At 41.8% G+C, this 19,743-nt stretch overlaps 8 protein-coding genes across 8 annotated transcripts; 2 read left to right on the top strand and 6 right to left on the bottom strand.

Annotated features, from left to right (window-relative positions):
• Nucleotides 1-1,792: 1,792 nt before the first annotated feature.
• On the top strand, nucleotides 1,793-2,481 carry BCIN_12g06760 (hypothetical protein). The gene is made up of 2 exons (XM_001547667.2): nucleotides 1,793-2,074; nucleotides 2,159-2,481. Exons 1-2 carry the CDS (start codon nucleotides 1,927-1,929, stop codon nucleotides 2,263-2,265), a joined length of 255 nt encoding a protein of 84 aa, XP_001547717.1. The 5' UTR covers nucleotides 1,793-1,926; the 3' UTR covers nucleotides 2,266-2,481.
• A 584-nt stretch (nucleotides 2,482-3,065) lies between these two features.
• Nucleotides 3,066-5,562, bottom strand: BCIN_12g06750 (hypothetical protein). The gene is made up of 5 exons (XM_024696591.1): nucleotides 5,377-5,562; nucleotides 5,008-5,311; nucleotides 4,807-4,941; nucleotides 4,580-4,752; nucleotides 3,066-4,529 (listed from the first exon to the last, which is right to left on the bottom strand). Exons 1-5 carry the CDS (start codon nucleotides 5,378-5,380, stop codon nucleotides 3,280-3,282), a joined length of 1,866 nt encoding a protein of 621 aa, XP_024552402.1. The 5' UTR covers nucleotides 5,381-5,562; the 3' UTR covers nucleotides 3,066-3,279.
• A 1,251-nt stretch (nucleotides 5,563-6,813) lies between these two features.
• Nucleotides 6,814-10,018, top strand: Bcmcm6. Its single transcript, XM_001547664.2, has 3 exons — nucleotides 6,814-7,177; nucleotides 7,226-9,668; nucleotides 9,766-10,018. The coding sequence occupies exons 1-3, from the start codon at nucleotides 6,897-6,899 to the stop codon at nucleotides 9,895-9,897; spliced, it is 2,856 nt and encodes a 951-aa protein (XP_001547714.1). The 5' UTR covers nucleotides 6,814-6,896; the 3' UTR covers nucleotides 9,898-10,018.
• A 29-nt stretch (nucleotides 10,019-10,047) lies between these two features.
• BCIN_12g06730 (hypothetical protein) lies at nucleotides 10,048-11,717 on the bottom strand. The gene has a single exon (XM_001547663.2). It carries the CDS (start codon nucleotides 11,548-11,550, stop codon nucleotides 10,189-10,191), a length of 1,362 nt encoding a protein of 453 aa, XP_001547713.2. The 5' UTR covers nucleotides 11,551-11,717; the 3' UTR covers nucleotides 10,048-10,188.
• Nucleotides 11,718-11,966: 249 nt separating this feature from the next.
• On the bottom strand, nucleotides 11,967-13,643 carry BCIN_12g06720 (hypothetical protein; the record flags this gene model as incomplete). Its single annotated transcript, XM_001547662.2, has 1 exon — nucleotides 11,967-13,643. The coding sequence occupies one exon, from the start codon at nucleotides 13,641-13,643 to the stop codon at nucleotides 12,141-12,143; it is 1,503 nt and encodes a 500-aa protein (XP_001547712.2). The 3' UTR covers nucleotides 11,967-12,140.
• Nucleotides 13,644-13,939: 296 nt separating this feature from the next.
• On the bottom strand, nucleotides 13,940-15,587 carry BCIN_12g06710 (hypothetical protein). Its single transcript, XM_001547661.2, has 2 exons — nucleotides 14,497-15,587; nucleotides 13,940-14,437 (listed from the first exon to the last, which is right to left on the bottom strand). Exons 1-2 carry the CDS (start codon nucleotides 15,536-15,538, stop codon nucleotides 14,250-14,252), a joined length of 1,230 nt encoding a protein of 409 aa, XP_001547711.2. The 5' UTR covers nucleotides 15,539-15,587; the 3' UTR covers nucleotides 13,940-14,249.
• A 597-nt stretch (nucleotides 15,588-16,184) lies between these two features.
• Nucleotides 16,185-16,571, bottom strand: BCIN_12g06700 (hypothetical protein; the record flags this gene model as incomplete). Its single annotated transcript, XM_001547660.2, has 1 exon — nucleotides 16,185-16,571. One exon carries the CDS (start codon nucleotides 16,569-16,571, stop codon nucleotides 16,185-16,187), a length of 387 nt encoding a protein of 128 aa, XP_001547710.2.
• A 1,735-nt stretch (nucleotides 16,572-18,306) lies between these two features.
• Nucleotides 18,307-19,623, bottom strand: BCIN_12g06690 (hypothetical protein). The gene is made up of 3 exons (XM_001547658.2): nucleotides 18,916-19,623; nucleotides 18,668-18,861; nucleotides 18,307-18,618 (listed from the first exon to the last, which is right to left on the bottom strand). Exons 1-3 carry the CDS (start codon nucleotides 19,331-19,333, stop codon nucleotides 18,370-18,372), a joined length of 861 nt encoding a protein of 286 aa, XP_001547708.1. The 5' UTR covers nucleotides 19,334-19,623; the 3' UTR covers nucleotides 18,307-18,369.
• Between the last annotated feature and the right edge of the window lie 120 nt (nucleotides 19,624-19,743).

Below are 19,743 nucleotides of genomic sequence, written 5' to 3'. Positions count from 1 at the left end.
AGGAAAAGGTGATGGAAAAGAACATTAAAATGTTATAAAACACTCTTGGTATGTATATGAACTAATCATGTCAACAACATTACCCCACTGAGTTTTATCCAACGAAAAGAAGGACATGTGAAAGGGCAAGTGAATACACTCTCTGATTTGGAATTGAAGCCATAGTTTACTGTTATCCCTGTGATTAACCTGGATGAGAATTTTGAAGACAAAGAAAGGGAATGCTGGTATTTCGGAGCTGGAGGTGATCTTGAGGACTTTGTGTCCGATCTTGTGGAAGATTGGGCTGCTGTTATATATTTGGGCGATTATGGGAAAAGAAGCATAGCTTTGGTAAAACCGCAGCACAAGCTACTCCACCATCAAGTATGAATCCTGCAGCAGCCAAAGTAGCTGAAGTAAAGAGCCAGGCATTTTTGTTGTCCCCTTATCCCAGGTTTAAACATCTGAAGTCAATTGAGCGGCATGTAACATGTTTTGCAAAGCATCTCTCAGAGATTAGTGATCCTGGATCACTGAAGATCGAACATCTGATGTACTGATGCCAAAAATTGATCCAGGGAAATTTATCAATACGAAGGATTACTCGGTACATTTTCTTTATCAGTTCGGATGAGATCAATCAAGCCCAGAGTGATGGCTGAGCTGCATGATGTTTGAAATAATTCTGATTCACACAAGCGGTATTTCAGAATTCCCTTTAAACTTGTCATGAAGTCCAAGCTCTGTTTTGTTTCCAGTCGAATTGATAACTCAGATACGTTCCATGATATAACTGTCTTTATAAAGAAAGAAATCAAGGATTGAGGCTCTAGATATAAACGTGAAACTTTAAAGAGAGGTTCAAATTGAATTAGAAAAAGCTTTATTAAGGAATAATAGAAAAAGCCAAGTGGTACTATGAATCGCCTTCATCTATGTAAGCATGTAGTATACAAAAGCTTCATGAAGTAGTTTAATTACGATCTACGTCGAATATTGGAATTGAAGACATTTGAATATAACTAACCTCACAACGTGAATTTAAGGTTAGTCGATCAAGATCCAGTCTGAAACAAGTAGTCCGGGGAAACAACATCTTAAGATCTATTTTTTCTTATGTTCGGAGAATTACTACCCGTCATAATTGTATTGATTACCTATTATTAGAGTATTCATTATGGTCTAGATCACAACGCTCTTCCGTTTTCATAATCATTGTACTGATTAACATTCTCACCGAAAAACTTGTCTATCAAATGATTATCTACAAACTTCCATCGAGACTGTGCCATCATAGAATGTCCTATATCTAGTTGTATTAAGCTTCTCAGTCTCATATATTGGAATGTCACCGATCTATAAAGAAGTTCTAAATCATAGTTCCATGTGAAGGTGTATTCTCTAATTTTAGTCTCACCGCCTTTAATTTATCAGCAGCCAAATCATTCTGCGCAAGCAAACCCGCCTTTAAATATGAATGTCGTGAGACAAAGTTGAAAGTACGCACCTCCATGCGTGATGTAGAATTTACAGCAATCATAGATTACAGCATTATCATGCTCTCTTGGTGGAGGTATTCTCGAATAATATATGAAACACGGTACATCAAAGTTAAGTGTTATTTTGTCTATTTCTGCCTAGTGTATAATCATTGGACGATCCTGTCACCCGTGTCTCAAAATGTCAGAAAGCATACACTGACATTATCTGTGTATGGTTTTCACCTGATTATCTTTACCTAAATTAGAAGAATACCAATTCCAATACTAAATCGACTAAAGTGAGGCTCCATCAAAGTTTCCTTCAACTTGATGTATATAAGAAGGTGCTCATATTCCTATTGTTATTATTCATTCATCATTCAAGTCATTCATACATACCATCAAGCCTTCCTTACAAATATTACAACAGCCCAAGCCCGCCTATCACCAATAAACCACCACCATGAAGTTTATTCTTGCAACTACACTTTTCTTGGCTTCGGTCATGGCCTTGCCAAGTCAACTTGCAGCCGCCCCTCATGACGGGGGCAAGAGGGACCTCGTGAAAGAGAGTAGAGAGGCGGCGAATGAATTCTGTTCAGGATTCTTGGGTAGGTCTCAAAATCATCCGGCTTTTTCATAGCTTTTATCTGCATATTATGATAAACGATACTGACGATGGTGGATTTGAACAGGATATTGCTCCGATACCATCAAGTGCTGCGATAACCGCATCTGCACACGATGCCCAGGGGATACTGCCCCCATAAACGTTTGCCATGACACTCAGTGCGCCGCTTAAGGCAAAATCGGTACATTAGAGCTATAACAATTGCTTGGAAATCTTATCTAGGTGTTGGGAGTCATATCTGTTGGTGGAAGATGTTTCATTTGCATGTGCTCAGTATACAAGGCGGCAGGCGGCGGTGAGGGAAACAAGACTGCACTTTCACAATTGTAATCTTCTGTAATCTAAGGGACTTGAATTGTGGAATTCTATTAATTATGTACTTTATCACTGCTAAATTCAACATTTTGTCATTGCATCCTCCGCTCATTCCTTGTGGAGTGCATGAATGTAACCTCGGTTCTTGTGATATATGATGAATCCAATTGTCCCATTGCCTCGTAAGGCTCGGCTTCAAACAAACAAAACGCTGGGAATTGGTTGTATATGCCCCATTCTTCAATCAATCATGAGAACAAAATTCTTAAATGGTTGTTGACACAAACAAACGCGGTTCGATCCCAGTATGCCCATGATTGGTAGATTCAAGACGTAGAATCCATTGTTTTGAACCTCTGGCAAACATGCGGCTCGAATATACACCTCCTATCCCGAATGCTGGTCCATTCAGTAGCTTGTTATCGCAATAATATTTATCCATTACTACTTTCGATGGAACATGATGTTTCTCCGCATTTCAGGACACGCGATTGTACAAGTAGGTGTAGTAACGTGAATAGTGAAATAAACTCTATTAAACATACAAGATTGCAAATCTTTTTTATTGTATGATATCGAAACGAAACACTATCCCTTAAATGATGATCGTAAATAACTGCAATGCGTGATGTACGATAGTCAAAAATAACAGAATGTGCGGCCACATTAAGCATTTAACAAGTGATAAAACCTTAACTCTCAATTATTACTCATGAGATCTCAGTGACATTGTCATTTCGCGAAAATTACTTAAATGTTGAAAAGCCTGACCGACCACCGTTACCAAAGGAATGCGCGCAAGTTTCAAACAAAGGCACCATCTGAAGTCCTAACATCTTGAATACTGATTCGACTGACAGTGAGCCACAACTAAACCTTTTCGTTCGGTCTAACTTCTTGGGTAGCATCACCAGTCCTAATTGACTCCCTAGGTTCCACTCTCGGTTCCTCACCCAAAGTGTCACCGACACCGCCTCTAACATACTCGTCGTCATCAAGGTGTCTATACAAAAAGTAGAACCAGATTGCCATTAAAGTTCCCAATACCGCTGGTGCAACATAAGGCCAAATCAAGTACGGGTCCACCAAACTCGGAGTACAAGCTTGTGCAATTGCAGCAGAGAGAGCAGTAGCAAACAAGTACATGGAAGTGACAAGACCTTTCATATTTGCAGGAGCTCTTGAATAGGCGAGTTCAAGAGCAGTGACATTGCAAAAACATTCTGATATGCCTCCGATCATCCATTGAGGAAGTTGCCACCAGATACTAAGTGGAGCAACACCGGTTCCTATTTCGCAACCAGTGGCGTAGTATCCACACGGCGATGTTTCATAGATTCTCCATTGAGTAATCGCACCAATGGCAGATGAAACCGCGGCAATAAGAAAACCAAATGTTATTCTCTTGATAGGACCAAAATGAATCTTGTGGCGACGCAGAAGTGGATAAACTCCATAAGAAAGAATGGGGATGGTGACAATAACAGTAAGAGCATTGAAATTATTGAGAATATCATTAGGCGCATCGTTGGTTACCATTGCTGAACCTTGGGATGTCGTGATGTTTCCTATACCTCCATCGTTCAAGATGTAGATTGGGAAGAACAAAAAAATAGTGCAGGCTTCCAAAGATCGTTTGACATCCTCGACAAAATTGTCGTCCCAATCTACTGGCTTTCCATTATGTTCACCAGTGATACCTTCTGCAGCGAGGATAGAAGGTTTTGCAGCATCAAGATAGCCCTTGCGCCCAAATTTCTTTAGACCATTTCTTCTCAGGGAAGTACCAATGACCCTGAAAAACTTTCCGAGATCGCTTCCTTGCGGTGGATATTTGACCAGTCGTTTGTTTATTGCCCATAGTAATACTGGAAGCAAGAGGTAAAGAACCATTGGTAGTCCATAAGCCAGCCAGAACCCAACTCTCTTTTCAGAATATGTCGTAGCAAGGCCAAAGAATGCGCCAACATTGACCATACCATAAAATGCGAGGGCGAGTCTCTGAGCAGTAACTTCGGGGTCAAGAATGACCTTTTCTCCATCGGGTAGAGTCTTAACTATGAGTCCCTTTTGTGTGTCCTGGTCGAGAAGCATGGGAGAAACGTTGCTCTTGAATAGACCTGATGTTTCAATCAACATTGTACTTTTAGATGTATCTCGTAAGACATACCAGCTCCCAAAGCCAAGATCAAAATCCCAATAACAAATGGTGCCATGCCATGACCAGCTTGTAATACACTAGGTAAAGCCCCAAGAACCAAAACAAGATGCGCAACTCCAAAGACGACAACTCCAATACAGATAGTTTTGAAACGCCCTAATTTGGTATCTGCGAGCCATCCTCTGTAGATCTAAGTAAGCAAGAGATAACTGAAGACGGAAAATTGCTGAACGAACCCAAAGACAGGTACTGTGTATGCTAAGAACTTAAACAAAAGACCAAGGGCAGATGAAACAGTAAGACCTTTACCCAAAGCGCCTGGTGTTAGCTGGGTACCTTTCGGGGTTGCGCCAGCTCCATTCCCTCCTTTACTATTGTTTCCGTTAGCAGTGGACGCGAGATTTAAAACAAATCCTCGTTGAGATAAAGAGACATACGGAAGTGGGAATTGAACAAAGTTCGAGAAGACAAATTGGCAACCATAATAACTTGCGCGCTCTGCGAATTCGATGAGACAGATCATATAAGCAGTCCATGGAATTGAACCAGAAATTCTGCGAAGTGTAGTTCTCTCTTCTTCAGTGGGACGCAATAGTCCATCCTCGTCGAGGGAGGGTTCATGATCAAAAGCATGAATTTCGCTTGAGATTTTGGCATCAAGGTTATCTGGCGCATTTGCCAACAGACCTGTTTGATATACTGGAGCACTGGTAAGTGCATCAGTGGTAGTAGCCATGGAAGCTAACAGGTTTGTTGTTAGTATCTAGTGCCTCATGAACGGGTTTGATGCAATGAGGAATAAGTACTCATGTTTTGTGTCTTGGGTAAAGAGTTTCGCAGCAATGTTCGAGCTAGGTGTCAAAATGCGGTTCATGAAAGCCAACATGCAGTACGATCAAAGTAAAGTACCATCAATAAGTAACTCTTGATTTCAAGCAGCCGAGGGTAGAGTTGGCAGTGAAAGAGCTTGAATGGATCACAAGTATGATAACAGTGAATGAAAATGGGATGATATTGAGGGGAAATAGGAGAATATATGAAGGGTAGCACGACATGGTGTCAAAATTCACTAACAATTTCCATGTCACCTAATGCAACACTTGGCATGATAAACACTTATTTCCATTCCTTGGTATCTGAAGTCGTATTCACATGCAGCACCAAAAAGGTTACATTTCCTGCTCGTTGGGTCCCGATGATAGCCTACCCATCACGATTTTTGGTTGAGGAGTCTCGACATCTTACTCTTGATAATGTGGTATAGGACAACCTCAATTCAGAACCCAAGAGCTTCTTCGGACCTGTGCCTGAATTTGGAAAATTAGCATATCCTCGACATTCATGCCGTGCCTCATGATCACTGGGAGCATCCGCCCTTCTTGATGAGGAAGGTGGTTAAGAGATGAGAGGCGGTTCTCGAAGTTTTTGTAGTCTTGGGTCTTTGCGCTGATGTCTTGTTGCAATCCAGAATGATCAAATCAGAATTATTTGTGGTACAATATTTCACACTTGTGATTGGTACAGCACATTGATGGCTGAGCTCCAAGGCTTCCAAGTCCTGCCAAGGGCGAGCAGACAAATCACAATTCATTGTGCTATCAATATCGCGTTTGATGCTACTAGGAGCTCAGTGATAATACACGCTTCTTAATGTCGCTATTGTTCCGGCAAATTGTTGGTAGGATTATTGGGCCAAGTGAAGACGGTGCAATCCTTTCGTATCTCCTGAAAACATTCATGATAGAACATCAGCAGCAAGCTAGCAATCAATGCCGCAGAAGGCTTTAGACTTTTGGTCATTTCGTATCCGCGACCATAAAGATTGAAACAAACATTCTCGTTCTCATGTTGGCATTGTCATCTTTCTTGCGAGGACCTTAATCTAAAGAACGGTTCCAGAATACTGTCAAAGGAGTCAAGATCAACTCATCTGTTCAAGTCCACAAACTCACAATTGATGATTTTCAAGATATCAAATGGTGGGCTTAGTGAGGCTCTTTAATGCTATGAAGGAGCAGCACGAGTTGTAATACTGCACAATGGTTTGTAATGAAGAGAGTACTGGCAAGAGACTGATTTGTGATGCGCAAGTAGAAATTACTAGTCCATTGCGTGTTGAGTCCATATCACGTACCCTAGCTGTTAGGAATGTCAGAAAATCAATCTATTACGGTAACTTGGTCGCGCCAATATAGAAATCTCCGTGTTTTTGGCAACGCGACGTGGAATTTTTGACGACTCCTGAATTTGTGCCCCTCAAAAGTAAACAACAACAAACAATTCATTAATCCACCAACTCACTCGCCATTCCTTCAATTTCAGCAAAATGGCATCCGTAATGATGTCTGATGCGCCAACGCCAGACTTTGGAAATTCTTCAAGAGCTGGAACTCCCAAAGCTCGTAGACACAGGGGTTCTTCAACATCTGGTAGACCAAGAGGCCCCCCCTCCGAAAGCGCTGGTGCTATGAGTGATGATGAAGGTTTCGCAGATGATGCTATTCCACAAAACACTAACCGCCCGAGGAAGAGTGATAGGCCAATACCAAGAGTGGAGGATGCGATTGGACAATATGTACAGCTCACATTTGAGGAATTTCTTGAGTCGTGAGTTTTGCCCTTATTTTTACCATCGCACATCTAATGCCTTTGCAGATATGTTGAAGATCCAATACTATCTGGCGCAACTCCCTCATCTGCGATGACCACCGATAAATACTATATTGCGCAAATTCATGGGCTAAGAACATATCAATTGTCTACTCTATATGTGGATTATACACATCTCTCTTCATACAAAGGTGGCGCATTGGCAGAGGGTATAGTTGAAGAATACTACAGATTCCTACCATTCCTTACAAAAGCTTTACACAACATGATCGCCAAATACGAACCGAGATATTTCAGAGATCATCGTCAACCCACTGCATCGAGTAACCAAACTTCATCTGGGGCGAGCAATGCAGCATCTGCAAGTCAATCCGATTTCCAAGGAGACAAGACCACAAATCAGCAAACTGATAAGTTGTTTGCGTTGGCCTTCTATAACTTGCCTCTAGTTACCCGAGTACGTCATTTGAGGACTGCAAACATCGGACAACTTTTATCTATCTCTGGTACGGTCACGAGAACTTCGGAGGTCCGACCTGAACTCTCTCTAGCCACTTTCATATGCGAAAACTGCAAAAATGTTGTGCCAAATGTCGAACAAACCTTTAGATATACCGAACCTACACAATGTCCCAACTTGGAGTGTAACAATCGTCAGGCATGGAGATTGGATATCAGACAAAGCACATTTGTGGATTGGCAGAAAGTTCGTGTGCAGGAGAATAGTTCTGAAATTCCTACTGGAAGCATGCCAAGAACTATGGATGTAATTCTTCGTGGAGAAATTGTCGATCGTGCGAAGGCTGGAGAGAAATGTATCTTCACGGGAGCTCTTATTGTGGTTCCTGATGTTAGTCAACTTGGTTTACCTGGTGTTCGGCCAATGGCGATTAGAGATACACAAAATCGAAGTGGAGATGCAAGCGGTGTCACTGGACTGAAAGCGCTCGGTGTAAGAGATCTTACATACAGACTTGCATTCTTGTCATGTATGGTTACACCCGATACTTCCACTCAAGGAGCAGCTGCAAATCAACAACTCAACGGACAATCCAACAATATTCTCGCATCCCTTAATCAAACAGCTCCTATTGACCCTAATGAGCCTGGAGATCACGCTCAGGAAGCCGTTCTTGCATCCATGACACATGCCGAAATCGAGGATCTCAAAGAAATGGTTCATTCAGATCACATCTACTCACGTCTCGTCAATTCACTCGCTCCTATGGTCTACGGGCATGAAATCGTCAAGAAAGGTCTTCTCCTTCAACTCATGTCCGGTGTTTCCAAAGTTACCCCGGAAGGGATGCAACTTAGGGGTGATATCAATATTTGCATAGTTGGTGATCCTTCCACCTCGAAATCTCAATTTCTCAAATATATTTGCTCTTTTCTTCCTCGGGCTGTCTACACATCTGGAAAGGCCTCCTCAGCTGCGGGTCTTACAGCTGCTGTAGTGAAAGACGAGGAGACAGGAGAATTTACCATTGAAGCTGGAGCACTGATGTTAGCAGATAATGGTATTTGTGCTATTGACGAGTTCGATAAAATGGACATCAGTGATCAAGTCGCCATTCACGAAGCTATGGAGCAACAGACCATTTCCATTGCCAAAGCAGGTATTCAAGCCACGTTGAATGCTCGAACCTCGATTCTCGCAGCTGCAAATCCAGTAGGAGGAAGATACAACCGAAAGACGACATTGAGAGCTAATATTAATATGAGCGCTCCCATTATGTCGCGTTTCGATTTGTTCTTTGTTATTTTGGATGAGTGCAACGAAACTGTGGATCGTCATTTAGCAGAACATATTGTAGGGATCCATCAACTTCGTGACGAAGCAGTGCAACCCGAATTCACGACCGAGCAACTCCAGCGCTACATCCGCTTTGCCAAAACCTTCAAGCCAGAGTTCACAGATGAGGCTAAGGAATTACTGGTTCAAAAATACAAAGAATTGAGGAATGATGATGCTCAAGGAGGTGTTGGTAGAAATAGTTATCGCATCACAGTGAGACAATTGGAGAGCATGATTCGATTAAGTGAGGCTATCGCAAAGGCGAATTGTGTTGAGGAAATCACCGAGCCGATGGTTGTTGAAGCCTTTAACCTTTTGAGGCAAAGTATTATTAGTGTTGAGAAGGATGATGTCGAGGTTGATGACGACGATGAGGAAGTTCCAGCTCCAGCTGCGAATGATGATGCAGATGACGCCATGGATGAAGATACCCAGGATGCCAATGGAAGTGTACCGCCAGCTGAAGGGGATGGAAGGCCAAAGACAAAGATCACTTATGACAAATACATTGGAGTGGTCAACCTATTGGTCAGAAGGATCAATGAAGACGAGTTAGGTAGCGGTGAAGGCGTGGAGGGAGAGAAGTTGGTAGAGTGGTATTTGGAACAGATCGAAGGTGATCTAGCTGATGAAGAGGCATATCACGAAGAAATGAAATTATGCAAGAAGATTATTAAGAGAATGCTCAAGGTTCGTTGCTACTTTCATTCTTTTTCTGCTTCTGTTGGTCACTTCAGATCCTACATGGATTGCTCTGTGGATCTCGGACTAACATTTGATCTTGTAGGAAAACATTTTAATGGCAATTCGTGGGCAAGGATTGGTTGATCAAGATAACACGAATGGAGAAAGCAGTTCGAGGTCAGAGGAATCAGTTGTTTATGTATTACATCCTAATTGTGCGGTGGAAGAATTTTAACGTTCGATTTGGGGATTTGGGGAGCATGTCATAATGCATATATGAAGGCGTTAGGAAGAACACCCCAAGGTGACGATAATTTATGGACAAATGAATCATAACTTCCAAGCAACGCTACACATAGTAACGACGTGCCTGTTTTTGTATCAATGATTATCCATTCTATTTTCTATCCCTATCCTAGTGAGCCTGTGCAATGTTTGTCCCTTTCTAATTTATCAATGCGCTATTCCGTGGTGATTCGATATACACCAAAACACCTATCATGCACCCATCCTTTCATCCATCCTTTCATCCATAAACCGCCCTTGCAACTTCAACCAATTTATTAGACACCTCCCTAGAAAAGATTGCAACTCCTAACTCCTGGCTAGTCATCCAACTCGCCCGATCCATATTGCCACTCCCAAGAATCGTTATTTCGTTGTCAATTATTGTCATTTTGAGATGAAGCTTGACTGGCTTGCTCTCTTTTCCTATGTTTTCAAATCCTCGAGCCAGTGTCCCATCCGTTGTCGTATTTCGGCTATTGCATTCACTGGCACGAACTAGAGCGGGATTGAAATACACAATTTCTAAAGCTCCTATTCTAGAATTACCGGCTTCAATATCATCGACCCTTCTTGATGAACGAGATACAAGCTTACGATATCGACGTTTCATCTTCCATACCTCCCATTCAGTGATCGTGCCAGCTGTTACTAATTGCTCTAGGATCATCAACTTGCTCGAGACCACAATTCGGACATCGACACCTTTATCTAATGCTTCGAATAGTGAATTTATGAGTGGCGTGTATGTAATATTTGGTGTATAAAATGTAATTGATGTTCTGGCTGTTGAAATTTGTGATAGCAGGAATGTGTTGAGTGGTGTCAAAGGTGTTTTTGCATTTGGCCTAAAAATAACAGAAAATGGATTGTATGCAGAGTGAGTATGTGGAAGAAGAAGTGTTTCGGTATTTTGTGGAAGTTCTGATAGGTCGATGATACTTAACAATGATGGATCAGGATTCCATAAATCGCCATGTATTGATGGGCTTCTTTCTACTGGCTGAGCCGACGTCCACAATATTTCGGGAATTGTCATCTGGCCATCGCCGTTCCAGATCCTGCTCCAATAACTCCGCAAATCTTCTACCAGTTCTCCTCCCTCAAACCCAATACATCCTTCTCCCCATGGCTCCCAACTCACATTACAACTTGGGAACCAAATGCGTCGAGTATCTTGTATGATATATTTCCCATGCAAAACATGGCACGGGCGGAAAAATATCGACTTGACACGTAGATTCAGCCCTGGTATATCCGATTCAGACGGAAGTCCAAGTGAAGGATATTGAGATGATGGGTACAAATATCCGTCGGGGGAAGGGGTGTGAAATATCTTTTGCGAAATTGAGAGAGATGAAAAACAAATCCTGACATGAATGGTTTTTTGATCTGAAGCCGCACGTTCCGATAGTCTCAGGAGAAGTTGACAGATATCGCGCTGGCTAGAGGAAGAAGCCCAAAAGCAGGTCACGAGAATGAGTTCGTGGTTTGTGGAAAGGAGTTGTGGGAGGAGCGAAGACCATATTGAAGTACCGGTGCCAAGTAGGAACGTTGTGGGATGTGTTGTGCGATGAGCATAGCTAGGGAGCTGGGTTGTCATGGGTTTGTGTTTGTGTTTGTGTTTGTGTCTGAGACGATTGGAATATCAATAGTACCTAGGTGATGGCAAAGACTCGGAAGCAATTCAAATTCGTTGTGGTTGTTGATGTTCAGAGGATAGATAGTTACACTTATATATTAACAAGTTGGTTGTGAGAGATTGAGGTCAAGAGCAATAATAATAACCCACTGCCTTTTGCCCGGGGTCATTCATTTCACAGTCACTAATAAAATCCCGGACCATTACACCGGCCAAACCATTCACAAGAAATCACTACTGCACAACCGCTCCTCCCTTTGCTTCAGATTAGATTTCGACGCCATAAACTAATAATAAATAAATAAAATAATAAATAAATAAATAAATATTGATAATAGATTCAATACACATATTTTTAATCTTGTCAAAAATCCCACTGCATCCAATTCAAATAGAAGATCGCACTAGCAGCAATTCACCCAAAAAGGAACCAAAATATTACATAGTTACTCGAAATCAACCCTTCCCCAATTCACACGGATAATCCCCCCATCTTTGATTAAATACGACATAGAGAATCTCTTCACATTTTTCGATATGGATTGACTGCGTTATTCGCTGTATTCGAACAATGACTTATGGTATAGAGCCAGGTCCAATCTATCTTTGGCGTCGTCCCTCGCATCTACACTTTGTCTCCATAGGTGTTCAGCTTCACTCACCTTTTTCTCTGCGTAGCCTTCGTCCCCCCTGCGATCGCCAAGAGCCATTGTATATTGAGGGGAAAGAATATTGAAGTAAACACTTTCCAATGCCTGTCCTATTACTTGCTTTCTTTTCTGAGAATGAAATAGCTCTCGCGCGACTACCCACTCGTTGGCTCGATAATATCTATGTTGAAGCTCTTCGTTGGGATCGGAAGGCAACTTGTTGTATTCCGCAAGGCTTTTTAAATGATCGAACTCGTAATCCATTACCTGCAACCTTTTGGCGTAGAGCATTTGTTGATAGCGCTTGTATTTTCTCTGTATCGATTCGATGCGGCTATTATGTTCGTCCCACTGAATCTCACTCATATCCAACGCTTGTTGATGCAAATCTTCCTCGGTGGTTTCCGTCAGAAGTCTAGCCTCTGAAAGATTTGCTTGATGACGCAAAACTTCATTATACAACCTTGCAGTTCTTTCTCGGGCTTGCTGGAAAGCCATTTCCAAGTCACTTATTCTCGCATCTGTAGGAGGAGACTGCTCAAGAAGCTCATGCTGGACTTGAGGGCGATGGGAGGGAGCGATCGCTTCTAACCATTCTGGCCATGGACCAGATTCTTCCGCTGATATATCAGGCAATGGGCCGCGGCATTCCTGTCTGCAGATGGCGCATCCTTTGAACTCGATCATCATATCAAGACAATCTTTGTGGAACATGTGGCCACACTCTAAAGTTAGAGACAGCGCTTCATTCAGTTTCTCGTGTTGACATATCATGCAATAATCATCTGGAGGATTATCGCAGACATTTGCAATCAGTGGGGCGTGGGCACCCATCGCTTTTCTCCATTTTCCTTCCTGTTTTGTTTCCTTGTAATGAGTCTCTGCACGGTTATACGCAAGATCTCGAAGTATAGCCTGCCGTAATTGCAATATTATAATTTTATCCTCTCGGGATATTTTCTGTGCTTGACCAGTCCCAACAGTGATCCAGAGATGAGGTAGAAGTTGCTGAAAAACGAGGAGGTAAAGATGATTAAAAACATCGAGGTTCAGTCGTTTGTTGGAGCAAAATATGTCAAGATTTTCTCTAATATCTGGCTCAAAGTTGATATTTACAAAGGCATGCGCTCGATTCAACACAGCATTGGCTTTCTCCGATACGTTGGACTCTTTGAAATAAAGTTTATGAAACTCATATTCTGTGTTGAATCTTCCGACCATAAGTTGATTGGCGAGCATTTTCAGGGGATCTTCCGCCATGTAACATTCGGGGCAGAAGTCATCGATAGAGAAACTCCTAGTGTGTATCGTGTCGCAAATTCCAAGAGGCTTGCATGGTTGTACAATCCAAGAGTATGGCGTCTGGTCACACAACCTGTAATGGCACATTGTTCGTAAGCACATGTTGCAATAAAGGATAAAATTCAGCAGATATTTGAAATGGAAGTTAATTTTCAACTCTCAATGGGTCATATCAAATAGTTAAAAAACGGAGGAAAAATGTAGGAATAGTCATTGGGAACGTTGCCATGATGAGCTATATCATTTCTTTGTCTTGGAATGTTAGCAATACCATCCGTCGATCTTTGATTGAAATAAAGGAATTCAAGTAGAGGAAAGGGATACTCGTTAGTCTCTCTTTGTTTTGCTCAATAGTCGAGAACAAACAGAGTGACAATATCACTGAAATGCTCTTTCATTGAATTCCGCTACATACCGAAGCTAAAATTTAACGTTGAAAACTAATATCAAGTAGCATATGTAGAATAGATATTCATATCTCAATATAAAGGAACATGACTGAAAGTGTTTATCTGGATGATAACGACTGACCAGAAAATAATTGGAGGATCTAGTTCGGCAGCCCAAGCAAACCATTGGATACTAATACTCATATGATTTATTTCAACCGAATCATCTTGGTGTTCCCAGTGGTCCGAACTGCAGTCCAATTCAACTTTTTTGACTTCGAGGCTCCGATAATAGGATCAGACTCTTAGATATCTTGTGTTATCTCGCGATGAGATCTCTAATAATTCTCTTGTAGTCATCTACACCTTTAGCAAGCCCATCAGCAGTTATACATTCATGATCCGAATGAGCCGAAAGTACAGATCCAGGTCCGATTAAATAGCGTTTATGATTTCCTTGCAGATTTGGAACATCAGTTCCCCCTCGTTTTACATCAGTCTCAAAACCTAAAATTGAGGATCTCAGTACCAGCCACGCCTTAGGAAGCTATTGCAACAATACATACCGTCTATATCAACGTCACAGTTCACAGGACCGAAATGACGACCAAGTTTCACCTCCACACTCCCCTCGTTGATATCAAGACTCGCGATGATAGATTCGATCCGTTTCATAGCTTGTTCCGGCGTCCCGGCTGCCAATCTTGTCAATACAGAAGCTGATGCTTTTGCCGGAATTACGTTCAATGCCACGCCGCCTTGTATCATGCCAATACTTGTGGTTGTTTCACCCAACTTGTCACTTCCAGGTAGTTTCATTCCATCAATCTCCGATAGTGCCTTTATCAAAATACTAATTGCGTTGATTCCTAATTCTGGATAGGAGCTATGGGCGTCCTTTCCATGAGCAATTATCTCAAACGCCAACGCTCCTTTGTGTCCAAGAACCAATTTGTGTTCCGATGGTTCCCCGAAAATAACACTCTCCCATGCAACGTCATCTTGCTGGAATATTTCACTGGCTCTTTTCATACCAGCACCATCTGTTTCCTCCCCGACTACAAATAGCAATCCGATATCACCCTCATGAATTGAATCCTCAGCTATCAATTCTTCAACAGCCATAATTTGAGAAGCCATACATCCCTTGGCGTCGGTACTTCCTCGACCACAAATTTTATTCTCTTCTCCGTTAGAAGAACGTGAATATGGAATATATGGCCCGACTGTATCCATGTGACTTGTGATTAGAAGTCTAGTATTCCGTGTTGTTCCTTTATATGCGAAGATATTGAGTCGTGGTTCGTCAGAAATGTTTTGGACATTGGATGCTGACTGGATGGGAGAGACATGTTGAGTTTCAACCGTAAAATTGCGGGATGAAAGGTAAGAATATAAATATTGACCAATATCATACTCATTGCCAGTAATGGACTCGATAGAAATGAGGTCTTTGTGAAGCCTGATAAGGTTTGATTCGATTCCGGTGAGTCGAGAATCTTCTGCGTCCGGATTCATAGGTATTTGGGAAGGACTAAATGAAGAGCTCTCTACAAATGAAATGAAATGTAAACTTCCCAGGAGGAAAGGAATTAAAGAATTAATCATCGTGACTATTGATTTGTTGATGATAATGAAGCTTCCCAAAATCCTCATCTAAGAAGGTTGTCGTCAAATTTAGTTTGGTGTTACCTGATGTACTGTTGCTGTATAATTAATCAGCAATTAACCTATCAGCCAACAGCTTTGAGTCCAAAGTTAAAATTCTCCATATGTACTTAACAACTCTGTCGTCACATTACTGCCTCGATAAAAACTTCGGGAGCATCTTCATTTCTAAGGCAACACAAGGAGCAACGCACTCCAATGCAAATAAGATATGTGGTTATGCTTCAAATTTCGACTTTATTTCCAGGAGATTATGAGAACTTCCATAGCTTTTGCAAAAGCCCTTTCCTAACTAAAAAAGCAAAACACGCATCTCTCACACCAAAGATATCTTTCCTTTGACAAATCTGTTGCCATCATGGTATTTCACGACTGATACCACTTCTCGAAAAGCTCCCTGATGCGCTCAGAGTTCTTCCAGAGAAATTCCCATGTTGTTGAAAAATTGCTTTGCAGCCCTAAGAGTTGAACGTTTTCCTCAATATCGGTAGACAGAATAACCTCATCGATCGCTCTGCCCATAAGTGTTGTTCTTCCGCAAGTAATCCTCAGATGTCTGCATTTTACTTTCAACAATAATGTGTCGTCATTCCCGGGTACTTTGGCCTCGCAGAAGATCATTGTCGATAGCGGTTGTTATTCCGTCTCCGGCCTTCGCTGCTGCTTGGGAGAAACTCTTGAACCAGCTTTCGACTTGTTTCGCGGGTTGAATCTCCTCCAAACTTGGCTTGCTGAGAATCTCAGAATCGTTTTTATTAGCGATAATCCAAGGAGCATTCTTGGTGTTTCCTCGAGCCATGTTAGGGAGACACTCGTGGTTCATGCGTGATGCAAAGTGGTAAATATAATTTGTGCGTTCCGGTTTGTCGTTGACGATTTCGAAGCTATTGATATCGTAAATTTTCATGAGTGTTGTTTCTCGGCATGGCTTTTTCGTTGCAGCTACAATGATTGTGAAGAGACCCAAAAGCATCCTTCTTCTCCTCTCTGAGTGGCATGAAAAAGGCCTCTTTTAGGAGCCAGTTTGTGCCACATTTCATCAAAGGCGCTTCCCTCAAAGCTTCTGTGTCTTTTTTGATATCTTATGCGGCGAAAAACCCCAAGACCTTTCTTGGGGCTTGCCTTGATTTTGCACAGGGAGTTTGAAAATCATACTGAATTAATGTCAGTATTTGCTGTTTGAGTAAAAGAACATTTATTATTTATTACTATTGGTCTTTTTCTGTGCTAAAGCGGAGCTTCCAACGACACAATCACTGCTACAATCACTGCTACTGTTGCCGTTGAAACAGTCACTTGTAAGAGAATTTGTGGTTTTTTCACTTCCATCTGATAATGGAATTTTAGTCTTTTGACTTGTACTTCCTAACAATCGACATTGTTCGAATTCTTGTCGGGGTTTTCTTCGCCCCAGCACTCAATTTCTCTCGCCGGTTACGTTCAGCTTTACGCGTCTCAGTAGATTGATCTGCTGCATCATTGAGTTCCAAAGTTGCTACCCCAGACGACTAGAGGTAAATTAAAGTTAATTAATATTTGCACAAGCAGGTAGAAGGGATATCCTTACAATAATGTTCTGATCGATCTGGATTTGAGATCATCCGGGCGTTTTGCACTGTCTGCTTTCCCTGAGGTCATGATTCTTTGTGGGTCTATCAAAGAAAAGGGAGGCTGTTTGAGTTTGTTGTACAGATTAATCTTGAAGAATTTTGTTCAATCTTAAAGACGGTGGATTTTAAAAGAATTGGAAGAGCTTGAGACTCTTGCTTCTACCTCAAGATTGAAGATCGTGATCAATAGTAGCGGGTCTGGTTGGTTATATTCACTCAAGGTTATGTGCAAATATGAAGTCAGATTCACAGTCGTCACTTTTGATGATCGGAGGCAATACCCCCTGTTACAGTTTTTGCCATCTCTCAAAGCCATTCAACCATCGGTCGCAGGCCTAAATGTTGTGGAAGAATCTGGCGAGCCTAATTCAGGCGCGTTTCAATGGTGTCCCATGTGTATGAAAACACGAGAAACAAATACTTTGACCGCTTGGAAAGGCCCGTATCACGAGTGAGTCGATACAGAGTACTAAAAGATACTGCTAAATCTGGCTCAGGGTTTGATGTATATGAGCAAGTGAGATGACCTTCGTCGATCAAGCAAATCAGACTTGCTTCACACCCATCGCTCTTCACCGCGGGAAAATATTATAAGATCAAGGCTGAGATGGAAGCTGAGATGGAAATCAAGGAGTAGCTAAGGCTGGATTTGGGTGGAAAGTCATAGTAAACAGGTGGAAAGAGACTTCTCTTAGTTTAGAGCCATTGGGAGACAAGCCAAATGTAGTACTTTACAGGTAATGGTGATATATCGTAAAACAGAGGAATAGAAGCTTCTGGAACTTATCGGAAAATGTTTTCGGCATAAGAGACCAAATTTTTAACTAAAAGGGCATCTCTTTGAGTCTTCTTCACAAACTTTATACCTAGACTTCTCGTGAATCTAATAGCTTTCAGACCCGCAAATCAGAATATTTGGATACTTCAATGGCAGCTTATACCATTATGTTCTTCCTAAATCCCCATATTATAGTTGACCTTTGAATGGTCGACTATTTCATAGTTGGGAAGATAAAATGCCAAAGGATGATATTCCATCGCTTTCAACACATAATAACACAGCGGTTCAGCTTGAATCTAGTCTTTGTAGATGGAGCATGGTCACATAATCAATAAATTAAATAGACACTCATTTTGACAAACAGACAATGAGAGATTGGCCTACATCCAGAGATTTTTATTCTCCTCCGCAAACTCATCAAAGGTTTTAGGTGTGTGGCCTCCAATCCTCTCCACCACATCATTTTGTCTCACTTCCCCGCCATTCGCAGTCATAACTTCCAACGAAGTCAAATAACATGCAAGATCTTCAGGAAATCCTATACTAACATGCCTCTGTATCATCTCCTCAGCCGTAACTTTGATGTGGGTGATTGTTCGTCCAAGAACTTTGCTCAACTTTGCAGCAATCTACAATTGATAAGCCAATGTATTAATAGACGGACAAGAACATAGATACCTCATCATAATTGAGTAATTCAGCGCCAAGAACTCTGTAGTCGTGGTCTGGAGGATTTTTGCTGGTAAGTGCAGCCATTGCTACTCTGGCAATGTCACTCGCTGATACAAATGGAGCTTGGCCATCGCTCATTGCGGAAACGAATTTATTTTCTTTCTTGATGCTCTGGACATATGGGTAGTTGATAAAATTATCTTTCAGGTTGATTAACAACATTAGATCAAAGTCCTTCGCGATGAATCACGTACCCATGAACCAACTCGCTCTCAAAACCGAGTATTCGACGTGGATATCATCCAAATGCTGCCAAACGCCCCCATTATCATCTCCACCCTTTTCTGTGTCACTACCACTTAATAAGACGAATCTATCAATACCGTTCTTGACTGCGACGTCAATAAAGGCATTCATGGCAGGAACTGGGTCTGGAACTTCTGGAGCAACTAGATACACGACTTTGATGACTTCCTCGTGTGGAAAGGAATGGGAAAAGATAGCCTGGTAAGTTGATGGATCTGTGTAATCAAAGTTGACGGCGTGCATTCCATCAGGAGCAGTCAATTGGGCTTTTCGAGAAGCGAGAAGGAAAGGAATGGAGGCGGATTGAAGATGGCGGGCCAATTGAAGAGATGTTTTGCCTGTACCGCCGGTGACGAGAACTGCCATGATGAAGATGAGAAGGGATCGCTGTGATTATACAGTAGACAAGACGTGAAATGAAACGATTAGGGGAAGCTCGATGAAAGATTTTCAACAGAGAAAGGTAGCTTAATTCATGAAATTGATGTGGTCAACTTGGAACAGTGATACTTCACCATATATCAATCCGAAGATCAACAAATATAGGCCACCACGTGTAAGAATGCTGGCTCCTCTCAGAATGATAAAGATGATTCCGGATTTAGAAGGAGACGTGTCCTTTGAATCTATGAATCCAAGGTTGGACTTCATAGTTCAAAGAAGCATCGCCAATGATAATAGAAAATGATGCGGGGAGATGCAGCTTGGCCTCGTGTACCAAATAAGGCGACCATAACATCAGACTTCCCTTTACGCGAAATACCACATACCTAGTA

This window comes from Botrytis cinerea, chromosome 12 (assembly GCF_000143535.2).
Source record: "Botrytis cinerea B05.10 chromosome 12, complete sequence".
Lineage (NCBI taxonomy): Eukaryota > Fungi > Ascomycota > Leotiomycetes > Helotiales > Sclerotiniaceae > Botrytis > Botrytis cinerea.
This window is presented reverse-complemented; position numbering and strand designations above follow the sequence as displayed.